The following is a 25,993-nucleotide window of genomic DNA, read 5'->3' on the forward strand; positions in this document are numbered from 1 at the left end:
GTCGTATCTCTCTCCCTTATACGTTAAATTTGGCCGTATTTCTGGATTGTTCGTAAATTTGGTGATTTTTACAAGTATTTTTCATTGTTTGACACACTTATAAGAATGATAGGATCATCGCGTTAGGTGCGCACATTGGCACGATTAAGGGACATATGTGTACCGAATTTCATGATTCTATCTTATACATAAGTAGGCAATAAGTAATGTAAAATGTTAAAAATGCACCCAAATTTCAGCCTTTCCAAACTTTGAACTCAATTTACCCCCTTAATATGGGAGATACGAGGATATGGTTTAGCAAAAAACATTTAGAGCGATAAATGAGGCGTCTGATGGCGCAAACCGTTTCTTAATATCATAAACCGTTTAGGAGATATGAATCTCGAAGTGGAAGTCTGCACTTTTCAACGTGCTCATGCTTATCCGTCACCTATATATATAAAAGCAAGTCGGGCTGGAGCGATGTATATATAAATATTTAAAAATGAAAAAAGACGTGAATTAATGAGGCACTTCCAGAAATGTCAGAAATTTGAAACTTGGTACGAGGGAAACTGATGACCCCAGGATCCCTAGAAAAATCGGAAATTCTCAAAATTCCCTGAAGGGGGCACGCTGGGGGGGCTCAAATTTTGGGCTCAGCATAAGAACACAGTCGTATAATATATCCAAAACGATAACCTATATGTTTCGTGGGCTTAAAAATTTTCGGGAATTTCCTCATTTTTATCCCCTATCCCCCCAAATCAAGATGGCGGCACAACCTGCCAGACGAGGTAGACCATTGAAATTTGGTGAAATTATAGCTTTTGGTTCCTAACCGACGGGAAAATTCCAAGATGTTAAAATTTTTCACTTTTTACCCCCAAAGATATCGAAATATGGAAGCAATTTTAATGACTTTGCAGACATTCCCTTTGAGGTATTTTTTGGCTAAACGGTAAGTCGTATCACAAAACGGATGGAACAATGTCCCTTCAATTCGGAGTGATCTACAACTTTGGTCCTGTGACATTTTGTCGTATCTCTCTCCCTTATACGTTAAATTTGGCCGTATTTCTGGATTGTTCGTAAATTTGGTGATTTTTACAAGTATTTTTCATTGTTTGACACACTTATAAGAATGATAGGATCATCGCGTTAGGTGCGCACATTGGTACGATTAAGGGACATATGTGTACCGAATTTCATGATTCTATCTTATACATAAGTAGGCAATAAGTAATGTAAAATGTTAAAAATGCACCCAAATTTCAGCCTTTCCAAATTTTGAACTCAATTTACCCCCTTAATATGGGAGATACGAGGATATGGTTTAGCAACAAACATTTAGAGCGATAAATGAGGCGTCTGATGGCGCAAACCGTTTCTTAATATCATAAACCGTTTAGGAGATATGAATCTCGAAGTGGAAGTCTGCACTTTTCAACGTGCTCATGCTTATCCGTCATCTATATATATAAAAGCAAGTCGGGCTGGAGCGATGTATATATAAATATTTAAAAATGAAAAAAGACGTGAATTAATGAGGCACTTCCAGAAATGTCAGAAATTTGAAACTTGGTACGAGGGAAACTGATGACCCCAGGATCCCTAGAAAAATCGGAAATTCTCAAAATTCCCTGAAGGGGGCACGCTGGGGGGGCTCAAATTTTGGGCTCAGCATAAGAACACAGTCGTATAATATATCCAAAACGATAACCTATATGTTTCGTGGGCTTAAAAATTTTCGGGAATTTCCTCATTTTTATCCCCTATCCCCCCAAATCAAGATGGCGGCACAACCTGCCAGACGAGGTAGACCATTGAAATTTGGTGAAATTATAGCTTTTGGTTCCTAACCGACGGGAAAATTCCAAGATGTTAAAATTTTTCACTTTTTACCCCCAAAGATATCGAAATATGGTAGCAATTTTAATGACTTTGCATACATTCCCTTTGAGGTATTTTTTGGCTAAACGGTAAGTCGTATCACAAAACGGATGGAACAATGTCCCTTCAATTCGGAGTGATCTACAACTTTGGTCCTGTGACATTTTGTCGTATCTCTCTCCCTTATACGTTAAATTTGGCCGTATTTCTGGATTGTTCGTAAATTTGGTGATTTTTACAAGTATTTTTCATTGTTTGACACACTTATAAGAATGATAGGATCATCGCGTTAGGTGCGCACATTGGCACGATTAAGGGACATATGTGTACCGAATTTCATGATTCTATCTTATACATAAGTAGGCAATAAGTAATGTAAAATGTTAAAAATGCACCCAAATTTCAGCCTTTCCAAACTTTGAACTCAATTTACCCCCTTAATATGGGAGATACGAGGATATGGTTTAGCAAAAAACATTTAGAGCGATAAATGAGGCGTCTGATGGCGCAAACCGTTTCTTAATATCATAAACCGTTTAGGAGATATGAATCTCGAAGTGGAAGTCTGCACTTTTCAACGTGCTCATGCTTATCCGTCACCTATATATATAAAAGCAAGTCGGGCTGGAGCGATGTATATATAAATATTTAAAAATGAAAAAAGACGTGAATTAATGAGGCACTTCCAGAAATGTCAGAAATTTGAAACTTGGTACGAGGGAAACTGATGACCCCAGGATCCCTAGAAAAATCGGAAATTCTCAAAATTCCCTGAAGGGGGCACGCTGGGGGGGCTCAAATTTTGGGCTCAGCATAAGAACACAGTCGTATAATATATCCAAAACGATAACCTATATGTTTCGTGGGCTTAAAAATTTTCGGGAATTTCCTCATTTTTATCCCCTATCCCCCCAAATCAAGATGGCGGCACAACCTGCCAGACGAGGTAGACCATTGAAATTTGGTGAAATTATAGCTTTTGGTTCCTAACCGACGGGAAAATTCCAAGATGTTAAAATTTTTCACTTTTTACCCCCAAAGATATCGAAATATGGAAGCAATTTTAATGACTTTGCAGACATTCCCTTTGAGGTATTTTTTGGCTAAACGGTAAGTCGTATCACAAAACGGATGGAACAATGTCCCTTCAATTCGGAGTGATCTACAACTTTGGTCCTGTGACATTTTGTCGTATCTCTCTCCCTTATACGTTAAATTTGGCCGTATTTCTGGATTGTTCGTAAATTTGGTGATTTTTACAAGTATTTTTCATTGTTTGACACACTTATAAGAATGATAGGATCATCGCGTTAGGTGCGCACATTGGCACGATTAAGGGACATATGTGTACCGAATTTCATGATTCTATCTTATACATAAGTAGGCAATAAGTAATGTAAAATGTTAAAAATGCACCCAAATTTCAGCCTTTCCAAACTTTGAACTCAATTTACCCCCTTAATATGGGAGATACGAGGATATGGTTTAGCAAAAAACATTTAGAGCGATAAATGAGGCGTCTGATGGCGCAAACCGTTTCTTAATATCATAAACCGTTTAGGAGATATGAATCTCGAAGTGGAAGTCTGCACTTTTCAACGTGCTCATGCTTATCCGTCACCTATATATATAAAAGCAAGTCGGGCTGGAGCGATGTATATATAAATATTTAAAAATGAAAAAAGACGTGAATTAATGAGGCACTTCCAGAAATGTCAGAAATTTGAAACTTGGTACGAGGGAAACTGATGACCCCAGGATCCCTAGAAAAATCGGAAATTCTCAAAATTCCCTGAAGGGGGCACGCTGGGGGGGCTCAAATTTTGGGCTCAGCATAAGAACACAGTCGTATAATATATCCAAAACGATAACCTATATGTTTCGTGGGCTTAAAAATTTTCGGGAATTTCCTCATTTTTATCCCCTATCCCCCCAAATCAAGATGGCGGCACAACCTGCCAGACGAGGTAGACCATTGAAATTTGGTGAAATTATAGCTTTTGGTTCCTAACCGACGGGAAAATTCCAAGATGTTAAAATTTTTCACTTTTTACCCCCAAAGATATCGAAATATGGAAGCAATTTTAATGACTTTGCAGACATTCCCTTTGAGGTATTTTTTGGCTAAACGGTAAGTCGTATCACAAAACGGATGGAACAATGTCACTTCAATTCGGAGTGATCTACAACTTTGGTCCTGTGACATTTTGTCGTATCTCTCTCCCTTATACGTTAAATTTGGCCGTATTTCTGGATTGTTCGTAAATTTGGTGATTTTTACAAGTATTTTTCATTGTTTGACACACTTATAAGAATGATAGGATCATCGCGTTAGGTGCGCACATTGGCACGATTAAGGGACATATGTGTACCGAATTTCATGATTCTATCTTATACATAAGTAGGCAATAAGTAATGTAAAATGTTAAAAATGCACCCAAATTTCAGCCTTTCCAAACTTTGAACTCAATTTACCCCCTTAATATGGGAGATACGAGGATATGGTTTAGCAACAAACATTTAGAGCGATAAATGAGGCGTCTGATGGCGCAAACCGTTTCTTAATATCATAAACCGTTTAGGAGATATGAATCTCGAAGTGGAAGTCTGCACTTTTCAACGTGCTCATGCTTATCCGTCATCTATATATATAAAAGCAAGTCGGGCTGGAGCGATGTATATATAAATATTTAAAAATGAAAAAAGACGTGAATTAATGAGGCACTTCCAGAAATGTCAGAAATTTGAAACTTGGTACGAGGGAAACTGATGACCCCAGGATCCCTAGAAAAATCTGAAATTCTCAAAATTCCCTGAAGGGGGCACGCTGGGGGGGCTCAAATTTTGGGCTCAGCATAAGAACACAGTCGTATAATATATCCAAAACGATAACCTATATGTTTCGTGGGCTTAAAAATTTTCGGGAATTTCCTCATTTTTATCCCCTATCCCCCCAAATCAAGATGGCGGCACAACCTGCCAGACGAGGTAGACCATTGAAATTTGGTGAAATTATAGCTTTTGGTTCCTAACCGACGGGAAAATTCCAAGATGTTAAAATTTTTCACTTTTTACCCCCAAAGATATCGAAATATGGAAGCAATTTTAATGACTTTGCAGACATTCCCTTTGAGGTATTTTTTGGCTAAACGGTAAGTCGTATCACAAAACGGATGGAACTATGTCCCTTCAATTCGGAGTGATCTACAACTTTGGTCCTGTGACATTTTGTCGTATCTCTCTCCCTTATACGTTAAATTTGGCCGTATTTCTGGATTGTTCGTAAATTTGGTGATTTTTACAAGTATTTTTCATTGTTTGACACACTTATAAGAATGATAGGATCATCGCGTTAGGTGCGCACATTGGTACGATTAAGGGACATATGTGTACCGAATTTCATGATTCTATCTTATACATAAGTAGGTAATAAGTAATGTAAAATGTTAAAAATGCACCCAAATTTCAGCCTTTCCAAACTTTGAACTCAATTTACCCCCTTAATATGGGAGATACGAGGATATGGTTTAGCAACAAACATTTAGAGCGATAAATGAGGCGTCTGATTGCGCAAACCGTTTCTTAATATCATAAACCGTTTAGGAGATATGAATCTCGAAGTGGAAGTCTGCACTTTTCAACGTGCTCATGCTTATCCGTCATCTATATATATAAAAGCAAGTCGGGCTGGAGCGATGTATATATAAATATTTAAAAATGAAAAAAGACGTGAATTAATGAGGCACTTCCAGAAATGTCAGAAATTTGAAACTTGGTACGAGGGAAACTGATGACCCCAGGATCCCTAGAAAAATCGGAAATTCTCAAAATTCCCTGAAGGGGGCACGCTGGGGGGGCTCAAATTTTGGGCTCAGCATAAGAACACAGTCGTATAATATATCCAAAACGATAACCTATATGTTTCGTGGGCTTAAAAATTTTCGGGAATTTCCTCATTTTTATCCCCTATCCCCCCAAATCAAGATGGCGGCACAACCTGCCAGACGAGGTAGACCATTGAAATTTGGTGAAATTATAGCTTTTGGTTCCTAACCGACGGGAAAATTCCAAGATGTTAAAATTTTTCACTTTTTACCCCCAAAGATATCGAAATATGGAAGCAATTTTAATGACTTTGCAGACATTCCTTTTGAGGTATTTTTTGGCTAAACGGTAAGTCCTTTCACAAAACGGATGGAACAATGTCCCTTCAATTCGGAGTGATCTACAACTTTGGTCCTGTGACATTTTGTCGTATCTCTCTCCCTCTTACGTTAAAGTTGGCCGTATTTCTGGATTGTTCGTAAATTTGGTGATTTTTACAAGTATTTTTCATTGTTTGACACACTTATAAGAATGATAGGATCATCGCGTTAGGTGCGCACATTGGCACGATTAAGGGACATATGTGTACCAAATTTCATGATTCTATCTTATACATAAGTAGGCAAAAAGTAATGTAAAATGTTAAAAATGCACCCAAATTTCAGCCTTTCCAAAATTTGAACTCAATTTACCCCCTTAATATGGTAGATACGAGGATATGGTTTAGCAACAAACATTTAGAGCGATAAATGGGGCGTCTGATGGCGCAAACCGTTTCTTAATATCATAAACCGTTTAGGAGATATGAATCTCGAAGTGGAAGTCTGCACTTTTCAACGTGCTCATGCTTATCCGTCATCTATATAAATAAAATTGTTTCTGTTTGTCTGTTTGTCTGTCTGTTTGTCTGTTCCACCATCACGTCGAAACGGCTGGATAGATCTCAACCAAACTTCATGTTTAGGGTATACTGACCCCGGGGAAGGTTTCGATATGCATATCATTTTAAAATCTTTGAAAAGACGGGGGTTTTATAGGAAAAACGGTTTTCCTCTATTTTCTCTTATACTATTATAGGCAAAATATCGAATTTGTCGTATAAGGACGAGACAAAGCTAAATTTAATCCTCTTGACGCAAAGAACAAAACTCGGTAAGCCCTACGGGCCCGGAAACCATGTTTTAAGGCCCTAAAACCAACCGTTACGGAGATATTGGCACCACACTACCCCTGCTCTAGGAATCGGATAAAGAAATGAACTGCCGTAACCATGGCAACGTCAGCTCCAGGATTCTAGAGCAGTGAGATTATGCATGTACGTTTGGGCATAGCTGTCAACCAAAATAGGTACAAATAAGACTTAATATCTGGGAAAAAATATACTGTTGTGTAAGGCACTCATAGGACTCCTTTGGGCGGGGATAAATAAAATTGTTTCTGTTTGTCTGTCTGTTTGTCTGTTCCACCATCACGTCGAAACGGCTGGATAGATCTCAACCAAACTTCATATTTAGGGTATACTCATCCCGGAGAAGGTTTTGATATGCATATCATTTTAAAATCCTTGAATAGACAGGGGGTTTATAGGAAAACCAGAATGGTTTTTCCACCATCACGTCGAAACGGCTGGATAGATCTCAACCAAACTTCATATTTAGAGGATACTCATCGCGGGGAAGTTTTCCATATGCATATCATTTTAAAATATTTGAATATATGGGGGTTTATAGGAAAATCAGAATGGTTTTTCCACCATCACGTCGAAACGGCTGGATGGATCTCAACCAAACATTGTATTTAGAGTATACTAATCCCGGGGAAGGTTTAGATATGCATATCATTTTAAAATCCTTGAATAGACGGGGTGTTTATAGGAAAACCAGAGTGGTTTTCCCACCATCACGTCGAAACGGCTGGATAGATCTCAGCCAAACTTCATATTTAGAGTATACTCATCCCAGGAAAGGTTCGAATATGCATATAATTTTAAAATCTTTGAATAGACGGGGTGTTTATAGGAAAACCACAGTGGTTTTCCTCTATTTTCTCTTATACTATTGATTTTCTGTAAACTTCGTTTACCGTACGTGAAACGTCTCTTCATTATAAACAACTTTCGTTATGTTCATAATTTACCTTACTCTTCACATGACGGAGAAATTTACAATTTTCTGCTGGTATCATGCTCTGCATTTAGTGACCGACAGACCGACAACGAACCTACAGGTTACCATGGCAACGTCTCTGACTGCATGCCAGTAGGGAAGTAACGTATTGCCATTTTCCTCATCATGCTTTTAAATTCGTGGTTGTTCCTTGGGTAGATGGCAAGAGAGGCATCAATCGGCTCATCTGCGGGATTTTGGCGGAATATCGTTGGAGGTTATAACCGCCCTCGAATAGATTAAGTAATAACACCATTAGTCATCTTCATATTTGTTTACCTAAGAATCACTGAACCTAAATTTCTCCTCTGTTAGCGCTTTATTATATCCATAACTCACGGCATTTATTTATTTGTCGTTATCCGGCTGTCCTCAGTTATAATCCATTTTCTATTAGTTTCAACATTCTTAACTGTATTATTTTCTTCCTTAATTACGCCGTATGTACGTGAATGCTAGAAACTACTGGATGCATTTCCACCAAGATTCGTATTTAGAATACACCTGTCCTTGATAGGTTTCAGGGCAAATATTGTTTCTAAATCCCTGAACTAACTGGGGGTTTATACGAAACCGAAACAGTGATTTTGCACTTCCAAAAAATATACACAACAAAAGTTTATGGAAGTCTACCTACCTTGGTAGAAATTAATGTCTAAACCTTTTTTTCTCATGTGCATCATTTCGATACGAGGATCAATAAGGGAGATATCATTAAAGGACCGTTTTTCTGTACATGTCCCATCGGACTTAACTCACGAGCGGGTGCGTGTAAAGCGTATTCCTTACAACTTGAAAACTACTGAAGACATTCGAAACAAAATTTATATTTAGCATCCACCTGTCCAAAGGTAGGTTTTAAACGTAAATAACATTTCATGTTCCGGAATGGACTGGCGGTTTATAAGGAACCGAAATGGTGATTTTACTCTTCCACATTATATACAGAACAAGACCAACCTGACTGGAAATCGACCAAACCTGATGGAATTCCACCTCTAAACCTTTTTTTTCATGTGCATTTTTTCGTCAGGAGGATTAATAAGGGAGATATCATGAATGGTCACTTTTGCAGGTTAAGTCCAGCGGACATAGCCCAAAAGGTGTTTTACATGGAGCAGATTCCTTATCTATATAAATCAAATCGTAACGACTGTGTACCTCTACACTGACTATTTTGGCGAAATTTTCGTACAGCTTTCCGTTTAAGGGGTAATAATAACAATCTCCATAATTTTTGATTTCCTGAAAGTCCTAATTTTTACCCGCCTCGCCCAAAATCCACATTGTGGCATAATCTGCCAGAAGAATAAGAAGATAATTGAAATTTGACAAAATTATACGTTTTAGCCTGTAACGAATGAAAAATCCTATATCATTAAATTTTTCATTTTTTATCCCCGAAGAATATCGAAATATGCAGGCAATTTTAATGATGGTGCAGACCTTCGGAAATTCCTATCACGTAACGGATTGCACAATCTCCGTTCAATTTGGAATGATCTACAACCTTGGTCTTATGACTTTATGCCGTATCTGTATCCCTTTTACGTTTGATTTTTCTCTATTAATCGATGTTAAGTCAATTTGGAATTTTCACATGCATTATTCATACTTTCAATTACTTTTATGAAATACAGAATCATCAAACTCTTCACGAAAATTGGCCCACTCAGTAGCCATATGTGAGCCAAATGCTACGTATGTAGCTGTCACATTATTATCCGAAAAGTAATGTAATGTGAGATGATCTTACAAAACCTTTACCCTGTTCCACGTTTCTAAATCTGACCCAAGAATAGATGACATATCATTGGACCAGCCATTTAGGCCACTAAATCCGGCGTGTCTTATGGTATAATCCTTTTTCGATATGACGTACGTTTAGTAGCAGTTAATCTGTTAATGAAGGTCTTCAATATTGTAAACACGCATATACTTTCGTATGTCGATCTATATATATTCACTGATGTCGATTTAGCGATCGAGAAAGGGTCGGTCTGCTATTGTAATCAGTACTCCCCACACCGACTTTGACTGGCAGTAGGAAAGGGTTCCTTCTCCAACTCCTGTGTAACTGTCATTAGTAAGGAAGGCCTACAATTGTAATGAATAGTTCCCTTCTCGATTTGACTTGCAGAAGGTAAGTGAGCATGCAGTTTTGTTTAAAACTCCCCTACCCGATTGTGTTTGGCAGTAGGCAAGGGTGCCCGCCATTATAAAGAAATGTACTCATCTAAAATGTGACTGGCATTAGGCATAGTGGCCTGCTATTTTGATGGAAACTCACCAACTTGGTGTGACTGGCAGTACGCTGGCTGGCAGTAGGAAAAGGGGCCTGTCATTATAATGATAACTGCACAACTCAATTTCGAGTGATAGTAGGGTAATTGCCTGCCATTATAATAAAAACTGTAATCTGTCTGGAGGTAGGAAAGGGGGGCTGCCATTTTAACGAAAACTCCCCAAATCGATTCTGTCCGCATAGTAGGCAATGGGGCCTGCAATTATAATGTAAACTTCCCAACCTGATTGTGAATGCCAGTAGGCAAGTGAGCCTGCCGTTATATCACAAATCCGTAACAAACACTTTACATTGGAAACGTACGGGGACCTCCCCATGCTCTTTCTCGGATAACGCTAAGAGACATGCAATTTTAAAACTATCTTATTTACTGCATGTACACTATTTACTTCGATATTCGAATACAATGTAGAATACCGTAGCGAAGCACGGGTACATTCGCTAGTATATATATATACAGAGAGAGAGAGAGAGAGAGGAAGAGAGAGTTCGATTAATACGACTTTCCCAATGAGGAGGCTGCCACAAGGACAAAGTATGTCGACTACACAGTGTTTTGGCTTCTAAGTTATTGCTGCGTTTGCTAGTGTGTCAGAAATAAATTTGAGTGAACTTGGAATGTGGCATGATGTATGGTTCTTCAAATGTTATACTGTATAGATGTTTGCGGAGTATGGTTACTGAACCTCATATTGCGGCGATAGCGATGTCGTGAAGTCGTGTCCGATTGATACCGAGAGAATCCTCTAGCTGTACAAGAAATTCAGGGATTGTGCCTCGAGCTCCGATAATGAGTCCATGGACGGAAATACTGTCTAGGTGATATAAGTCCTTATAGTAGTTCACGGTTGGCTGGTAAATCGACTTCTTCTCGGCGTACACCTCTTCGGCCTGGCCAACTTGCGGCTCGAAGCGTATTGTGTGATTTAAGATTAGTCCTTGCTTGCTGGACGGTTGAAAGTATATCATGTCAATACGCCTGTTACTCCCACCGCTAGCTAGGCCAGAAACCTCTTCATGCACCTTGAAACCGAAATCCCTGAGCGGGGTCACGATCATGTGTCGTATTGTATGATGCCGGAATTTCTCAATTCCTCCCCGTGACGACAGGCACCCACGACATGGGCAGGAGTTTCGTGCTCTCTGTGACAACACCGACAGAGGGAGTTGTCATGGGACCTTCCCGACACGGAGCGAACAACGCACACATTCGCTGTCATCTTGATGACCTCTCTCAATTCTGCACATGATAGGCATTGGTGATCTATTATCCATTTGTTCCCTGGCGTGTATTCCTGGAAGAGCCCAACGCACTTTCCTTTGTGCGGTAGCTTCGTCCATGACTGAACTTCTCTGCCTCGTAGTATCTGTCTGACCCTCCTTAAGTTGGGAAGATGGCTGCTTTTGGGCATAACTCGATCATTCATTTGTATGCTTAGGTCTTTCAAACAAATTATACGTTCTTGCTCCAAGTTCCTAGTTGCATTAACATAGCCGCCATTTTCAAGGTTTAATTTGTTACTGATGTCAATATGCTGCCGTTTGGCTTCCAAAGTGGCGCGAAAAAATCCGAAGCCTTTATGTCTCCTTTCGGTGTACATCATGGGATCCGGAACGTCCGCTGGTAGTTCTAATAATTCTTTAGTTCCACTCTTTAACATTTTATCCGCACCTGATAGAAATGTTTGAGGGATCTTGTATAGGAGAGTAACTATGTGTGGGTAAATAAGAGTAGGCGATATTGAACTATTTAACATTGAAAATTTCTGGTCGGATTGCAGCTATGGTGAGCTAACAAGGGTGTCAATCTTGTTTGGCGTCTTTTCAAGTACAGCTTGTGATTCCAGTTTAAGTTCATTAATGAAGTTCACACCTAAGTAGCGAACCGCACTTCCATTGTACTGTGATTTAGTTTCACAGTCGTTATTTATGATGATTTTCTCCTCCGTTAGCTGGCCTTTCTTGATAGAAAGGCAAGCTGATTTTGAAGCGCCGATGTCCAAGCCGAGTTCCGTAAATCTTTCTATATCAACCCTGGCTAGTTCAGCGGCAGATTCGGAGTTTTCCCAAATATTACCGTATCGTCGACATAACACATTACAGTGAGGTTAGGGTGCTCGTTTGCAATCGAGTAACCATAATTCACTGCTAAGAAGTCTTCAGATAGTTCTTCCACAATATGATTGGTAGCGATGTTAAGTAATGCCTGTGACAAAGGAGAGCATTGGAGCACACCCCGATTAATTTTGATGGGTTTTGTTCCCTGTTTTGGGGTCTGCATATGCGTTACGTTACCGTCCTGTAGTGCAATTGACAGCCTCGTCAGATTTACGGGCACTCCGACCGACTCCAATGTGCTCTTGAGGTGCGCATGTCCGACGTTATCAAAATCTTTTCGAACGTCCAGAAATATAATGCATGCATCGTTCTTTTCTTGGCTAGTGTGCTGTAGAACGGCTTACAAAATTGAGGTATTATTTAATAACCAGGTGTAGTGGTTAATCCCCTTTTATTGTAATGAAACGCAATGTAGTTTCGAAGCTGTTTATCCAGAACATTCTCGATGACTCGTCTAATAAATTAACATATAGTAATATTACGCCAGTTACTGGGATCATTTACGTCACTTCCTTTATGAACTTGAATTGCTGTGTCTTTCTTGAAAGTCGATGGTACTAAACATGTTGCTAGCATTCTAGTGGCGATGATTGCGAATATCAGGATTTTTTTGTGTTGCCTGAACAATGTTTTATTTAGACATGACCGGATTGTATAAGTCGTTAGTCTCCATGAGTTCACTTGCCGTGTACTTTTGAGGGTACTCTGGTCTGGTACTGTGGTTGTTCGGCCTAGGAAACGTGTCCGAAAAGTGTGTGTGCAATACTTCTTCTTTCAGTCTACAAATAGGTTGTTCGTTTGTGAACACGTTGCGCGTGGCTTTTCGCCGCTGATTTATTAGTAGAACTGAGTTAATAAATGTGTACATGTACTTCCTTTTCTCTCATATCCTCTTCGTTGATATTTCAGAGTGTGAAGAGGTCCTATACGAACGTTGGGCAGATTTAGGTTGGCCTTTTCTTCACAGTTCACAATATTTCTGAGCGGGGTGTATCAGCCCAGGAAGAATATGAGGCACAGAAGCTACGAATTTGAAAAAGTCATTAACAGCATTGTCAAAGTTGTCGTCTGTTAGGTTTCCAGAGAAATTTGATTTCCATTTCATCAGATCGCGGTTGTACTCCTCCATATTCGGAGCTGGATGAGTAGCGTTGTTGGTTGTGGTATCATTGGACTGATGATTCTCTGGGGAATTTCGTAAACTATTGATTGTACTTTGGTTTTTGTGCAATGTAAGGTGAGCTCTGCTAATGCGTATTCTTACACCCCTATCAGATTGATAATATTTTCCACAGGGCGTGCATTGTACACCGTGTGATTGTTGTTCGTCCGAGAGATTATTAGCCATACTCTGAAAACGTATATACACCTATGTATACCTGACCATATAACTTAATGTATAATTGAAATATCCTTATAGATGCGCTATTTTCCAGAAAATAATATAAAACGAACCACGCGATCTTCTAATATCACTGCTGTGTCGACTTGATTTTCTGAATAAGTCAACGGGATACTAAAACGTATGACAAGCGACAATCACATAACAAGTAACATGTATAAAAGTTCAACTCATTAAATGTTTCAACTATCAAAATCTACACCACACGAAAGAAATTAAAACTGTGTACACTTCTAGTACACTCAGATAAAGAATGTACTCCAGAAGCAAAAACTCTAAAAATTTGTCAATGTAAAGTAATTAATATCTTACTTTAACATAATCTCCATAAAACTGGTTCACTTTTTACGTTTACCTTCCGCTAGGTTTGAGTGAAATGTAGATCATATCCTATACACGGTTGAATATAAGCATGATATATTTTCTTATCCACAACGTTATTTGAAATTAATGGCAGGAGAGATAAAGTTAAAGTGGTTGCGTTTCTGAGCTCTATTTCTTGAAAAGTGGAGAAATGTTATAAAATCCATTATGAACTTCTGTTCGTTTGTTTATTCTCTGAAAGTGTATGGTCAGTAAATTTATTATTATTATTAATATTATCGAATGACCTTGACTGCCAGTTTTACATGGTGCTATCTAGGGTGCAAGTGTGTTTGTTTTGACGTTTAGTTATATTCTACCACACGGCAGAGTACGAATAGCTGTTGCTCAACCTGTGGCTCTGGTTTTAAAAATTAATTTTGTTGATAAACAACAAAAGTGTCCGGAGAGATGCCTTATATTTAAAAAGTCACGGGATATAGAGTCTGATGAGCCTCCGTGCTCAGACGGCATAGCGTCGGCCTCTCATCGCTGGATACCTCAAATCCCGGTCCCTCCATGTGAAGCTTGTGCTGGAAAAAGCGGGGGTGGGGCAGGTTTTTCTCCGGGTACTCCGGTTTTCCCTGTCATCTTTCATTCCAGCAACACTCTCCATTCGCATTTCATAGCATCTATCAGTCATTATACAAATCACTTGGTGAGTGGCGACTCCATCGTACTAATAGCCTATATATGATTCATTGAACTAGATCCCTGATACCCATTCAATTACTGGAAAACAGGTTGTAGGTTTTCATTTTTACTTCATAAAGTGTAAAATGGACATTTAGCTTCCCTTTATAAATACGATTTTATTTGCTGAGTGTTGGCTTCCTGAGGCCGGTACTGATGCATTGAGAAAGCTACCTTCATGATTATTTTAAGTTCTGTTTAACCTTGATTGTTGTTTCCTATAAATATAATTGATATCTCCCTGTCACCATACCGTCGGTGAAGAAACAATACCTCGTATCTCAAAATGCTCTCATTGTCCACTATTTTCCTCCCAGCCACAAATGGATGAGAACAATAGTCGTCGTTTTCAATTTTCCTATACGGCATGTCAAGGAAATGGAACTTTAAATACAGTATTATGTAGGAGTGCGTAAACATATCACGGATACATAGGCTATATTCTTACAGTAAGGTACGGTAAAGTTCATTCATTTTTTGTACACAATAGCATAGGAAAATGAACACAACGTAATTAGTTGTGATGGACTATTTACACATATATGGCTGTCTGGCGTGCTCAGTCTTAAGGAAAATAATGTATAGGATGAGAGCATTGTGACACACGGTGTTTTCTTTCTTCAATGGCAATATTCAGATAATATTTTTTATGACCTTTTACATATACATTTTTGGTGAATTTCAAGTACACATTTAGTAGAATGGTACAGAGTGAATGAAGTGGTAAACTGGTTTTTAATATATTTGGAAGAAATTCTGTTTTAAAGCGACTTTAAGTAAACTGATGGAAACTTTAATCCATTGATGAATTTCAGATCATGATGAATGATGCTATTTCAGGATTGAATGTGCGCATGATATATTTTCCTATCCTTAACGTTACTTGAAATTAATGGCAGGAAACATAAAGCCAAAGTGGTTGTATTTCTGAGCTATATTTCTAGAAAAGGGAAGAAATGTTATTAAAATCATTACGAACTTCTGTTCGTTGGTTTATTCACTGAATGTGTATGGTCAGTAATACTTTCTTTATTATTGCTTGTATGGCACCATTATTGATCCTTGAGAAAATAACTCTACACCAGGTGCGTAAGAGGGTACAAGTGATCAGTGTGGCGTGGACAGCCCCGAGTAGAGTGCGAATGCTAACCTAGTCTGTATAACGGGTAACTCTTACCCGAGACGATCATGTCGCCCCGCTCTGTGGTCCAATAGTTGATGGACGTAGGGTAGGCTTCCGTGTGACATTCCAGAGTCACGTCTTGGCCTATGTACGCTCCCTCCAGTTGGTTTGGGATGGACAACATTGGTGGAACTGAAACAAAAAATAAAATCGTGTAGTAAATAATCGAACATAAACGAAATGTGTAAAGGTGAAAAAAATGACGACTTATGAAATTATATAACATAAATGTTTACCCTAAATATACTGCCAAATAATGTATATAGTAAGGAGTTCTTGGAAATTATAGCAATATTGTTGTCAATGTATCAAAGCAGATAAAGTGATTACTTTGAGATCTTCTCACTCTTGCTGGCAGCAGACCGATGAAGAGGGATAATTACTTAAAACAGGACTAAACAGCTAAATAATTTAAAATGAAGAAAGAACAGTAATTTAAACCTTAAGTCGTAGCATTAATGCCGTGTCCAAAGTCAAGGCATTATTTATGATGAGGGATTTTCTGTCTTCACGAATTAAGTGTTGAGTTTAAAAAGTCACAGTAAGAGAAACAAGCACTGGTTGGCAATTTTTAAGTCCGTTAAAATAATCGTGAAACGCTCTCTATACATTGGGTGTTTCAGTGAGAGGGTGCAAAAAATTTAATAGGACATAGAGAATACTCCACTGAATAATTTAAGTTAGGGAACCTGGGGTCGGATAAGCCGGCTTAAGGAGAAATGGAAGTAGTTTACCGTTTATTCTCGCATTACTGTTTTCCAGCTTGTTTACAACTAAAATGCGTACAAGTTTACTCGTACTGTGCTGTATACGTAGGTTTCCTGCAAGGAAACAAGAACGAACCTGATTACTAGGAATTCATGATGTAGGGTTTGTTTACTTTACCTGTACATAAGGTGGGTCTGTTGTATTGTGTTTATATTGCCCTATGGGGGGACGCGCTATGTATCACCGACAGACCCATTCATTACTCAGTGCTATTCAGAGAAGTACAGAACAGTACGATGGAGCGGTACCGGTACAGTTTCGCAGAACTCACTGGCATGAACCTTGTGTATGGGGAAGTATGTTGCAATTCTCTCGCTGCTTAAAGGCTGTACAAGGAACGGTATCCTAACGGGCATCATCCACCACGACGAATTTCTCTCGATCGACGAATGCGGGGGACTGGTTCATTGGAAAGAAGAAACGAGGGACCTGGCAACATGAGGACCACTCACACACCCGATTTTCAAGAGGAGTTGCTGGAACGCGGTTCACCACCCCTCTACCAGTACTCGTCGTATTGCACATGAAATGGGCGCTGCACATTCTAACGTGTGCGGCGAATATTCCACGAACAACAATTGCATCCATATCACCCACAACGAGTCCGTGCAATGCTTATAACTGACTTTGCACCAAGGGTTGCATGGTGTCAGTGGTTGCTCGAGCAATGGATTGAGCGACCAGATTTCCTCCAAATCTTGCTGTTTACTGACGAGGCCTCATTTTATCGTAATGGTATTTCGAACAGTAGGAACAGCCGTGTGTGCGCTGTGGAAAACCCTGACGCTCTAGTAGAGTCACACCATCAAGTGCATTTTGTTGTGAGTATTTGGGCCGTCATTGTAGCCGTCAACCTCATAGGGCCATGTCTTCTATCTGGCCGTCTGAATGGCCACCTGTACTTGAGGTTCTTGTATAGAGTTCTACCTGAGATGTTGCAGGAAGTACCCTTGACTGTTCGTGCGAAGACGTGGATACAACATGACAGTGCATCGCCTCACTTAGATGTGGATGTCCGCAACCATCTCAATGCTGTATTTCCTGGTCGCTCTATTGGAAGAGGAGGTCCTATTCAATGGCCTATGAGGTCACCTGAGCTGAATCCCCTTCATTATTTGCTATCGGGATATCCGAAGTCACTTGTGTATGAGACCCCAGTGGTTACGGAGATGGAATGAGTTGCCAGATATGTAGCTGCTTTGTGATGTGATTCGAAACACACCAGGGTTATTTGCCAGGGTGCATCAGAACCTTATTCGTCGATGTCATGCTTGCATTGAGGTTGATAGCCGTCAATTTTAGCAGATTTTGTAAGATACAGTGCTAATGGTACAATCATTGTGTTAATGATGGTATTTGCAGTTAACTGCAATTAATGTACATAAATAAGTACACAGTAATGTGATTGTATTCCTATTATCTCCTTAAGCTCCGACCCCAGATTCCCTACTTCAAACCGTTCGGTTGATCATTCTCTATGCCCTGTAAAATTTTTGCACGTGCTTACGGAAAAAACCCGTATATACTAGCAATTGTACCCGAGCTTCGCTACGGTATTCTATCTTGTACACGGATATCGAAGTAAATTACTGTACACGCAGTGAATAATCTATATACTGGATTTAAAACGCAAGGCGTTTATTTTGAAATCTGCCAATAACTCCTCACCTGGGCGATTTTTATGAAATGTGATTAGGTGAAAGATACTCATATATATATATGCCATAACTACTGCTTTGTTAATTTCAAATATTATTAGTATTTTATTTTACGAATTTAATTTGCACATAATGCTATTTGCTCATCACTGCGTTTCTTCCTTGATAGATATTATATTATTATGAATGTTTCATTATTCGGACAAAGCTCCTTCTCGGCTTCAGAAAGCAGTTACAATGAGTTCAAGTAACTGACAAGAGATTGCAATACCGTACTTACCGAGCGCTATAGCTGCAGTGGCTTAAGCGCGGCAAGTATCCAGTATTCGGGAGATAGTGGTTTCAAAGCCCACTCTCAGCAGGCCTGAAGATGGTTTTCCGTGGTTTCCAGTCTTCACACCAGACAAATGCTGGGACAGCACCTTAATTAAGGCCACGGGCGTTTTCTTACCACTCGTAGCCCTTTCGTGTTCCTTCGTCGCCATAAGACCAAACTGTGTCGGTGCGACGTAAAGCAACATGTAAAGAAATATCGTACTTCATTCTGTGACTGTCAACAGATGGCGTCACTGTAGTTACATTGATGTTGAATCTGGCAATGAGCAAGGAGAAGATAGGGAGGCAGGGGCGCTGCCTGGCTGAAGCTAACTGATCGAATGTCTGCCATGTTTTCAGTGGTAACGTGTTAAACCCACATCGAGTCTAAAGATGGCGGCTCAATAAGTAACATTCGTGTTCTGACCTGTATTGAACCTTGCATTGCATTCTAGCATGCCGTGTGTTGCTGTCTAGAGAGAGTTTTCCACTGTTGTTCTCCGACTTTGTTTAAACTTGAGTTTGTATTATGCGCCGTCTCATAAGCACATTGCCGCTATTATCGATCACACCTCTTAGTTGTGATTATTTCTGCATATTAAATTGTTCTGTATGAGGTTAGAAAGGTAGACACAGTGTTTTATTTTAAGTTCTTCTTCATCGTGTTATAACTATGAAACGCCGAATTATCCCAATAGCCACGGTAGAAAAACCTTTATTTCGGTCTGTATCATACTGTTTGTACAGTACTCAGGAATGTCATCGTGAAATACGTTCACAGGTTGTTCAGACAATGAAAGCTGCATTAGAATATTATACAGATTTTGTTGTAGATGTTCCAAGCTATAGACTGGACGTCAGTAACTCAACTGTGCAATACATAAAGCCCATGGGAGCGTAGGGTCATTATGAAAAAGGGAAAAATTGCAAAATGTCCTTGGCCGGGCGGAGAAGGAAAATTCGGCGTATACATTACCAAAGTTGACAGAATTTAAAAATTCAGTATGTGTTTTTTTTAGTACAACACCGGAAATAAATTCCTTCAATTTTGGGTATTTAAGTAGTAATAAATGCAGTTGCTGCTCCCCGTTGTACTTCTCAGCTCATAAAACGTCAACTGGCTAATTTAGTCCATGCTGTTCAAATAATTTGAAATTGCCTGAGATTCGTATACCTGATGACTTACGAGACGTATTCAGAGGGAATAATGAAAAGTTCAGCAATTTCAGGGATTACATTCGTCAGTATAATAACGTAATGTCCTTTGTCTCCTTTGCAGCAAATATAAAATTACCTTCTGATCATGCACGTTATTCCTTTAAAATTCAAGTCGTAGTACATAATTGTATTTCATCTTTATACCTTCACAATGCAATAATCCCTTTCTATTGGCAGTGATATATTTTATAATTTTTCGCAGGTAATCAATTCCGACTTGGAAATGCGCCAAATAGCTTCTTAAGAGAAGGTATTCTTGAAATAATACACCGGATTTTAAGTCACTGTAACCCTTACGTTCGGACTGTGCATCAAAAGATACGTGACGAACAAGAAATAGCTTGCAGGCAAAATCGTGCACCCGCAAATTAATTGATGCACATCAACCGTGAATCTCAGACAGTGGAGGTAGTGTCTGTTTTCGAGTCATCCGGTGATGTTCCACCCACTCACAGACACATTATAATAAAAATAATTGACTTTAAAATATGTGTGTTGGCGGTATGAATTGCGCTCCTATGACCTACGTACTTATTTGGTCATGCGGAGGGAGAGGATAGCATATTTCAGTGCCAGCTGGAGGAAAGAGGAAAATTAAAATCCGCCAGAATATCACTATGAGAGAATATATTTCATACAGACTTCAAGTCAGGGCTCATTCATCAACAGAAGACTTTAATCCTGTTATTAATACTGGAGAATTTACTCAAAAATAATTGTTTGTTAATTACTACTGTTGCATCGAATGTGACAGGCTGAAATATGTCCGTACATAACAGGCATGACTGCGAGTAAACACATAAGCAAGTTTAGCGGTCGCACTGTATGCAAGAGCTGTGAAAGAAAATTGAACGTTTGAGAATATATGTGCAAGTGTTAAGAGTATATACCGTAATATATCCACAAATGTATATACGAAAGACATGACTGCGCCAGTCTACAAATAACAACTGAAGAGGGTTTACTTCACTATCATGAGAAATCTAGCTTCCTGAACACCTGATATGTAAGTCAGAGTGAAGATGCTTGTAGAGTAATTTCCTATCCTATTCACGAACAATCTAATACCGTACTTCGCTTACTTTTTCATTTACAAGATGAACAGAAGGTGCATTTTTGTAATCACAATGCCGCTCAAGATCTACTTCGAGAGGAAATGTAACGCACAGAACTGATTGTATGGTTTAATTTAAATAATAATCCAGTGACAGGAAGTCCCTGCATATACCCGGAAAACCCAATTCATTACCTTTGGGAATGTAATAAACGCGTTCGAAAAGCAAGAAGAGTTAAGTCTGGAAAAATAATAGGTAGAATATTTAACGATTTCCCGATGGAATCAGAAAAATATCCTCGGTTGCTGTTAGTTCAGGTAGTAGGTGCCACATGTTTTCAAGATATAAAGACATTCAAAAACATGTAATATTCTACATTCAAGGAAGCAGCGATGGAACTTAGGTTAATTCAGGACTATGTTGAATGGCATCGTTGTCTACGTGAAGCGTCAGTTTTTCAAATGCCATTTCAATTGTGACAATTATTTTCTTTCATTTGTATATTTCAACAATCACCTAATTCAGTTGTGCAAGTGTTAAGAGTATATAATATAACCACAATTACTTTTACAAAAGGCATGGGTGCGCCAATCTACAAATAACAACCGAAGAGGATTTACTCCACTATGATGAAACATCTTTCTTCCTGAACAACCGTTATTGAAGATGCTTATCGAGTATTTTCCTATGCTATAATTTTCATTTTACTACTGCAAGCCCATTGTAGTTACAGTAATTCTGGGACTACCAAGCTTTTTTATGTTTCATATAATACCATCCGTGGGTGAAAAATATCTATATTTATACATATATTCACATATCTTCGTTATACACCGTTAAGGAAACAGCTTATCCGCAACATCAGTAAATGAAAAAAAAAGTACATGACTTTTCTCTTTCAACTTTTGGGCTGCCAATTATCAATCCGTGACTTACCACGCACAACAATGATTCATCACTGATGAAATTATTCATGCTGTGCAAGAGAACAATACGAATTAAAGTAATGCGTACTTTATAAATGGCCATGTCGGTAGTGGCAAGACAATCGTGTACCAATGTTTTATAAAAGAGTGCACTGACCTGCGTTCACAAATGACACCAGTGGCGTGGATTGAAATTGTTGCCATACTATTACCCAACGGCCGTGCGGCACACAGCAGATTTAAGTTGCCACTGAAATTACACGAAACTTCTGTCTCGTTTTTAAAAATGAACCGTGAAGTAGCAGATGATATCAGATCAAGAAGACTAATTATTTGGGATGAAGCACCAATGGCTACTGCGCATTGCCTGATGTGCATCAGCGTTAGGTGATTTTTGAATGACATCATGGGGGAGAGGAAAAGTTATTGTTCTAGGTGGAAATTTTAGAGAGGTTTTGTCTGTTGTCCCGCATGCTTCCAAACAAGCTGTTATTGAGAACTGTATTACATTTTCTGTTTTGTCAGGATTTAAAACACTTCATCTGTCTCAAAATATGCGAGCAAGACCAGAAGAATTAGATTTTGCTGTTATTTTCCAGAAAATTCTTAAGGGAGATTATCCTTCAGTGAATCACAAATAACCAGAGCAATTTGTTATTTATTTACCACCCTCTATTAAAGCGAAGCAAGAAATCGTCTCCGAAATTTACAGCAATAAATTCGAATCACCAGAAGATGACATAAGTTTGTCAAAAACTGTCATTCTTTCCCCTAAAATTGAACACTGTGATAAAATCAATTCTAAAATTACAAGTCTTCTACCCGGAACGGCCCGAACGTACAGCACTGTAAATATTTTATTACTGAAGATGAAAATGAAACTCTCCAGTTTCCCATAGAGTTTCTGAACAGCTTAGTATTAATTGGCTTGTTCATCATGCCATTAAGTTGAAACCAGGAGCAATTATTGTAATGTTATTAAGAATCTCAAATGCTACACAGTGGCTTCTAACTGGAACAAGATTAATTGTAGTAAAAATGCATGACAGTTTGTTGGATCTCAAAATTGTTACGGGGTTAAGTGTTGGACAGATAATTTTGATACCTAGAATAAATATAACACCATCCGACACTACTCTTCCATTTGAAATGAAATGGCGTATGGCTTTTAGTTCCGGGAGTATCCAAGGACAAGTTCGGCTCCCCAGGTGCAGGTCTTTTGATTTGACTACCGTAGGTGACCTGCGCGTCATGGTGAGGATGAAATGATGATGAAGACGACACATACACCCAGCCCCCGTGCCAGCGAAATTAACCAATGCTGGTTTAAATTCCCGACCCTGCCGGGAATCGAACCCGGGACCCCTGTGACCAAAGGCCAGCACGCTAACCATTTAGCCATGGAGCCGAACTACTCTTCCATTTAATTTTAAACGTCGCCAGCTTCCTATTCCCCTTATATCCAGTATGACGATTAACAAAGCTCAAAAACAGACTTTAGACCGTATTGGTGTACATTTATCCCAGCCTGTACTTAGCCATTGCTGGTTGTACGTAGCAATGTCTGACGTTTGATCATTTGATCGTTTGAAGGTACAAATAATCCCAGCGAGCGGAGTCATACGGCAATGAATTTAATGTGTAAGGAGGTGATCTAACAACACTACATTTCAGAGACATTGGACCCAAACTTCACTGCAAATAGGTACTACACACTTCAGTCTATAAATTACATTCTGGAGTCTGTATTAGCCATTGCAAAATGCTGTATATGTAGCAACTGCTATCACTCAACAGATTTTAAGTGCCAGAAAATGTACTTTACCGAACCAGGGTCATAGTATTCCGTAGACTTTCAAGGGGGTTCAGCCTAGTATAACTTTTAAAAATTGCATGTCTCTTAGACTTTTCCGAGAAACAACATATGGCTACCCACACGTTGTTTCCAATATAAAGTGCGAGTTGCAGAGTTGTGATGATAACGTCAGGCTCAATTACCTACCGAGATTCAGAATCTAGTTGGGAAGTTTCCATTATAATAGAAGGCCCCTTATATACTGTGCGATCACAGTCGATTTGTAGAGTTTTCGGTACAATTGCAGGCCCCCTTTTCTAATTCAAGACACAATCGGGTAGGGGAGTTTTGAGAAAATTACATTCAAACTTGCCCTCTGCCAGTCAAATCGAAAAGGGAATTATTCATTACAGCCGTAGGCCCTCCTTACCAATGACAGTTATACAGGAGTTGGAGAAGAATCCCATTCCTACTGCCAGTCAACTTCGATGTTGGGGGGTAGTGATTACAATAGCAGACGCCGTCTAACTGACAGTCAATTTAGATTTTTAAAATATTAATTATAATGGCAGACACACCTCTTCTATATCGCTACATATCGACTACAATGAATATAGTGTACATTGATCGACATACGGTAGTATATGCACGTTGACAATATTGCAGACCTTCCTTTACAGATTAACTGCTGCTAAACGGTACGGTATGTCGAAAAAAGGATGGCTGATGCTGTGATATTTTCTCGTATTTATCCTCTATTGATAGGTTAGATTGAGTTAGAGACTTTGGATAGGGAGGCATTTGGTTAAGTTTCTCACACACTGAATTACTTTTCGGATAGTTATATGACAGCTAGAAGCATAGAATTTGGCTCACATATGGTTACAGGAGGGCCAATATTCGTACCGAATATGATGATCCTCTCTTTCATACGTGTGTAAAACTATGCATTATACGCGCAAAACTGCAAAATTTACGTACAATCGAGAAACACATCCAAATCTATCGTATAAGGGATAGAGATACGAAAAAACGGCATAGGAATAAAGTTGTACATCATGCCAAATTGAACTGTGATTGTGCCATCTGTTTTGTTGTACGATTTACGGTTTAGCCATGAAATACTGTACACCGAAACGAAGGTAATTAAAATTGCCTGCATATTTTCGTATTTTCCAGAGGTAAAAAGTGAAAAATGTAAACATTCTTCCATCATCTGGCCTGTTAGGAGCCTAGGATATGTCAGTAGCGATACGGTCCATTTGACTTCCTGAATGTAAAATAATATGTAGCCCTACACAGAACTCTAAACCCAGCCTTATTATATGTCAGATCCTTCGCTATTCGGTCACAGAGAGTACAATTCGGAGGTAGGTATAACCTTGAGAAAGCAGGCTGCTTAAACTTTGCTGCAACGCTTGACACTGTTATTCAACACATCATCACATCCTCTGAATCATATTGTAGTTGAAGAAACAAGCACTCGTACGTCACGATACTCTTCCTATCCATTACCTTCCTTACGACTTATCATGCCCCCCCAGCCATATATGGATATGGAGTCTATCTGAAGAATGTTTGTTGTGTTGTGTTCATTTTCCTACGCGTGTGTAAAATCTAAAATGAATCTCATTGTACCGTACTATAGGAATGACGCATTTACGCACTCCTACAGTATACTGAATTTAAGGTTCCTTTCCCGCAGAGGAAAAGAATAAAACAAACATTGTCCTGATGGCTTGTATATCCATGTGTAGCGGGAGGAAAATAATGGATAGGAAGGTCATTTTTACAATGCGAGATATTGTTGTTTTTTTTTGCTAGGGGCTTTACGTCGCACCGACACAGATAGGTCTTATGGCGACGAGGGTATTGTTGCTTCCCCGACGATAGGCCTACTTGATGCTGTTAAGATGACTTCCAGCATGTTTGGTCTATCTTGATGCCGTACCAATTATACTGAAGGTATGAATCAAGAATTATTATCTCTGTTGGAGCAGTAATGTGTACTGTTTCTGTAAATCAATTGGGCAATAAAAACATAAGAGTTGAATACTACTTTACCTCTTCGACAGATTCATAACAGTGATAGGGAGTTGGATTAAGCTCTCGGAAGGACAAGATATGTCACAGAGCATTTACAAAGCCTGCCGACTATGAGCAACAAACTCATATTTTACAGCAATTCAAATCACCTTTCAGCTTCAGAAGCTAATGAATTGCAAGACAGGACAGCGGAACAAATCCAGGAGGCCTATGTGGAAACTATCTCCAGGAATGAGTGAACCGGTATCTAAATGTACTCTGCACAGAATTTCAATATTAATGA

The 25,993-nt window shown here is 39.0% G+C and overlaps 1 protein-coding gene across 1 annotated transcript in view; it reads right to left on the reverse strand.

Annotated features, from left to right (window-relative positions):
* LOC136858799 (lachesin-like) overlaps positions 1–25,993 on the reverse strand; it is a 686,055-nt gene that overhangs the window by 238,465 nt on the left and 421,597 nt on the right. Inside the window, exon 6 of the mRNA XM_067138618.2 lies at positions 15,924–16,061. Within this exon, the coding sequence (XP_066994719.2) occupies positions 15,924–16,061 (138 nt within the window). The remainder of the gene's footprint in view (positions 1–15,923; positions 16,062–25,993) is intronic.

This window comes from Anabrus simplex, chromosome 1 (genome assembly GCF_040414725.1).
Source record: "Anabrus simplex isolate iqAnaSimp1 chromosome 1, ASM4041472v1, whole genome shotgun sequence".
NCBI lineage: Eukaryota > Metazoa > Arthropoda > Insecta > Orthoptera > Tettigoniidae > Anabrus > Anabrus simplex.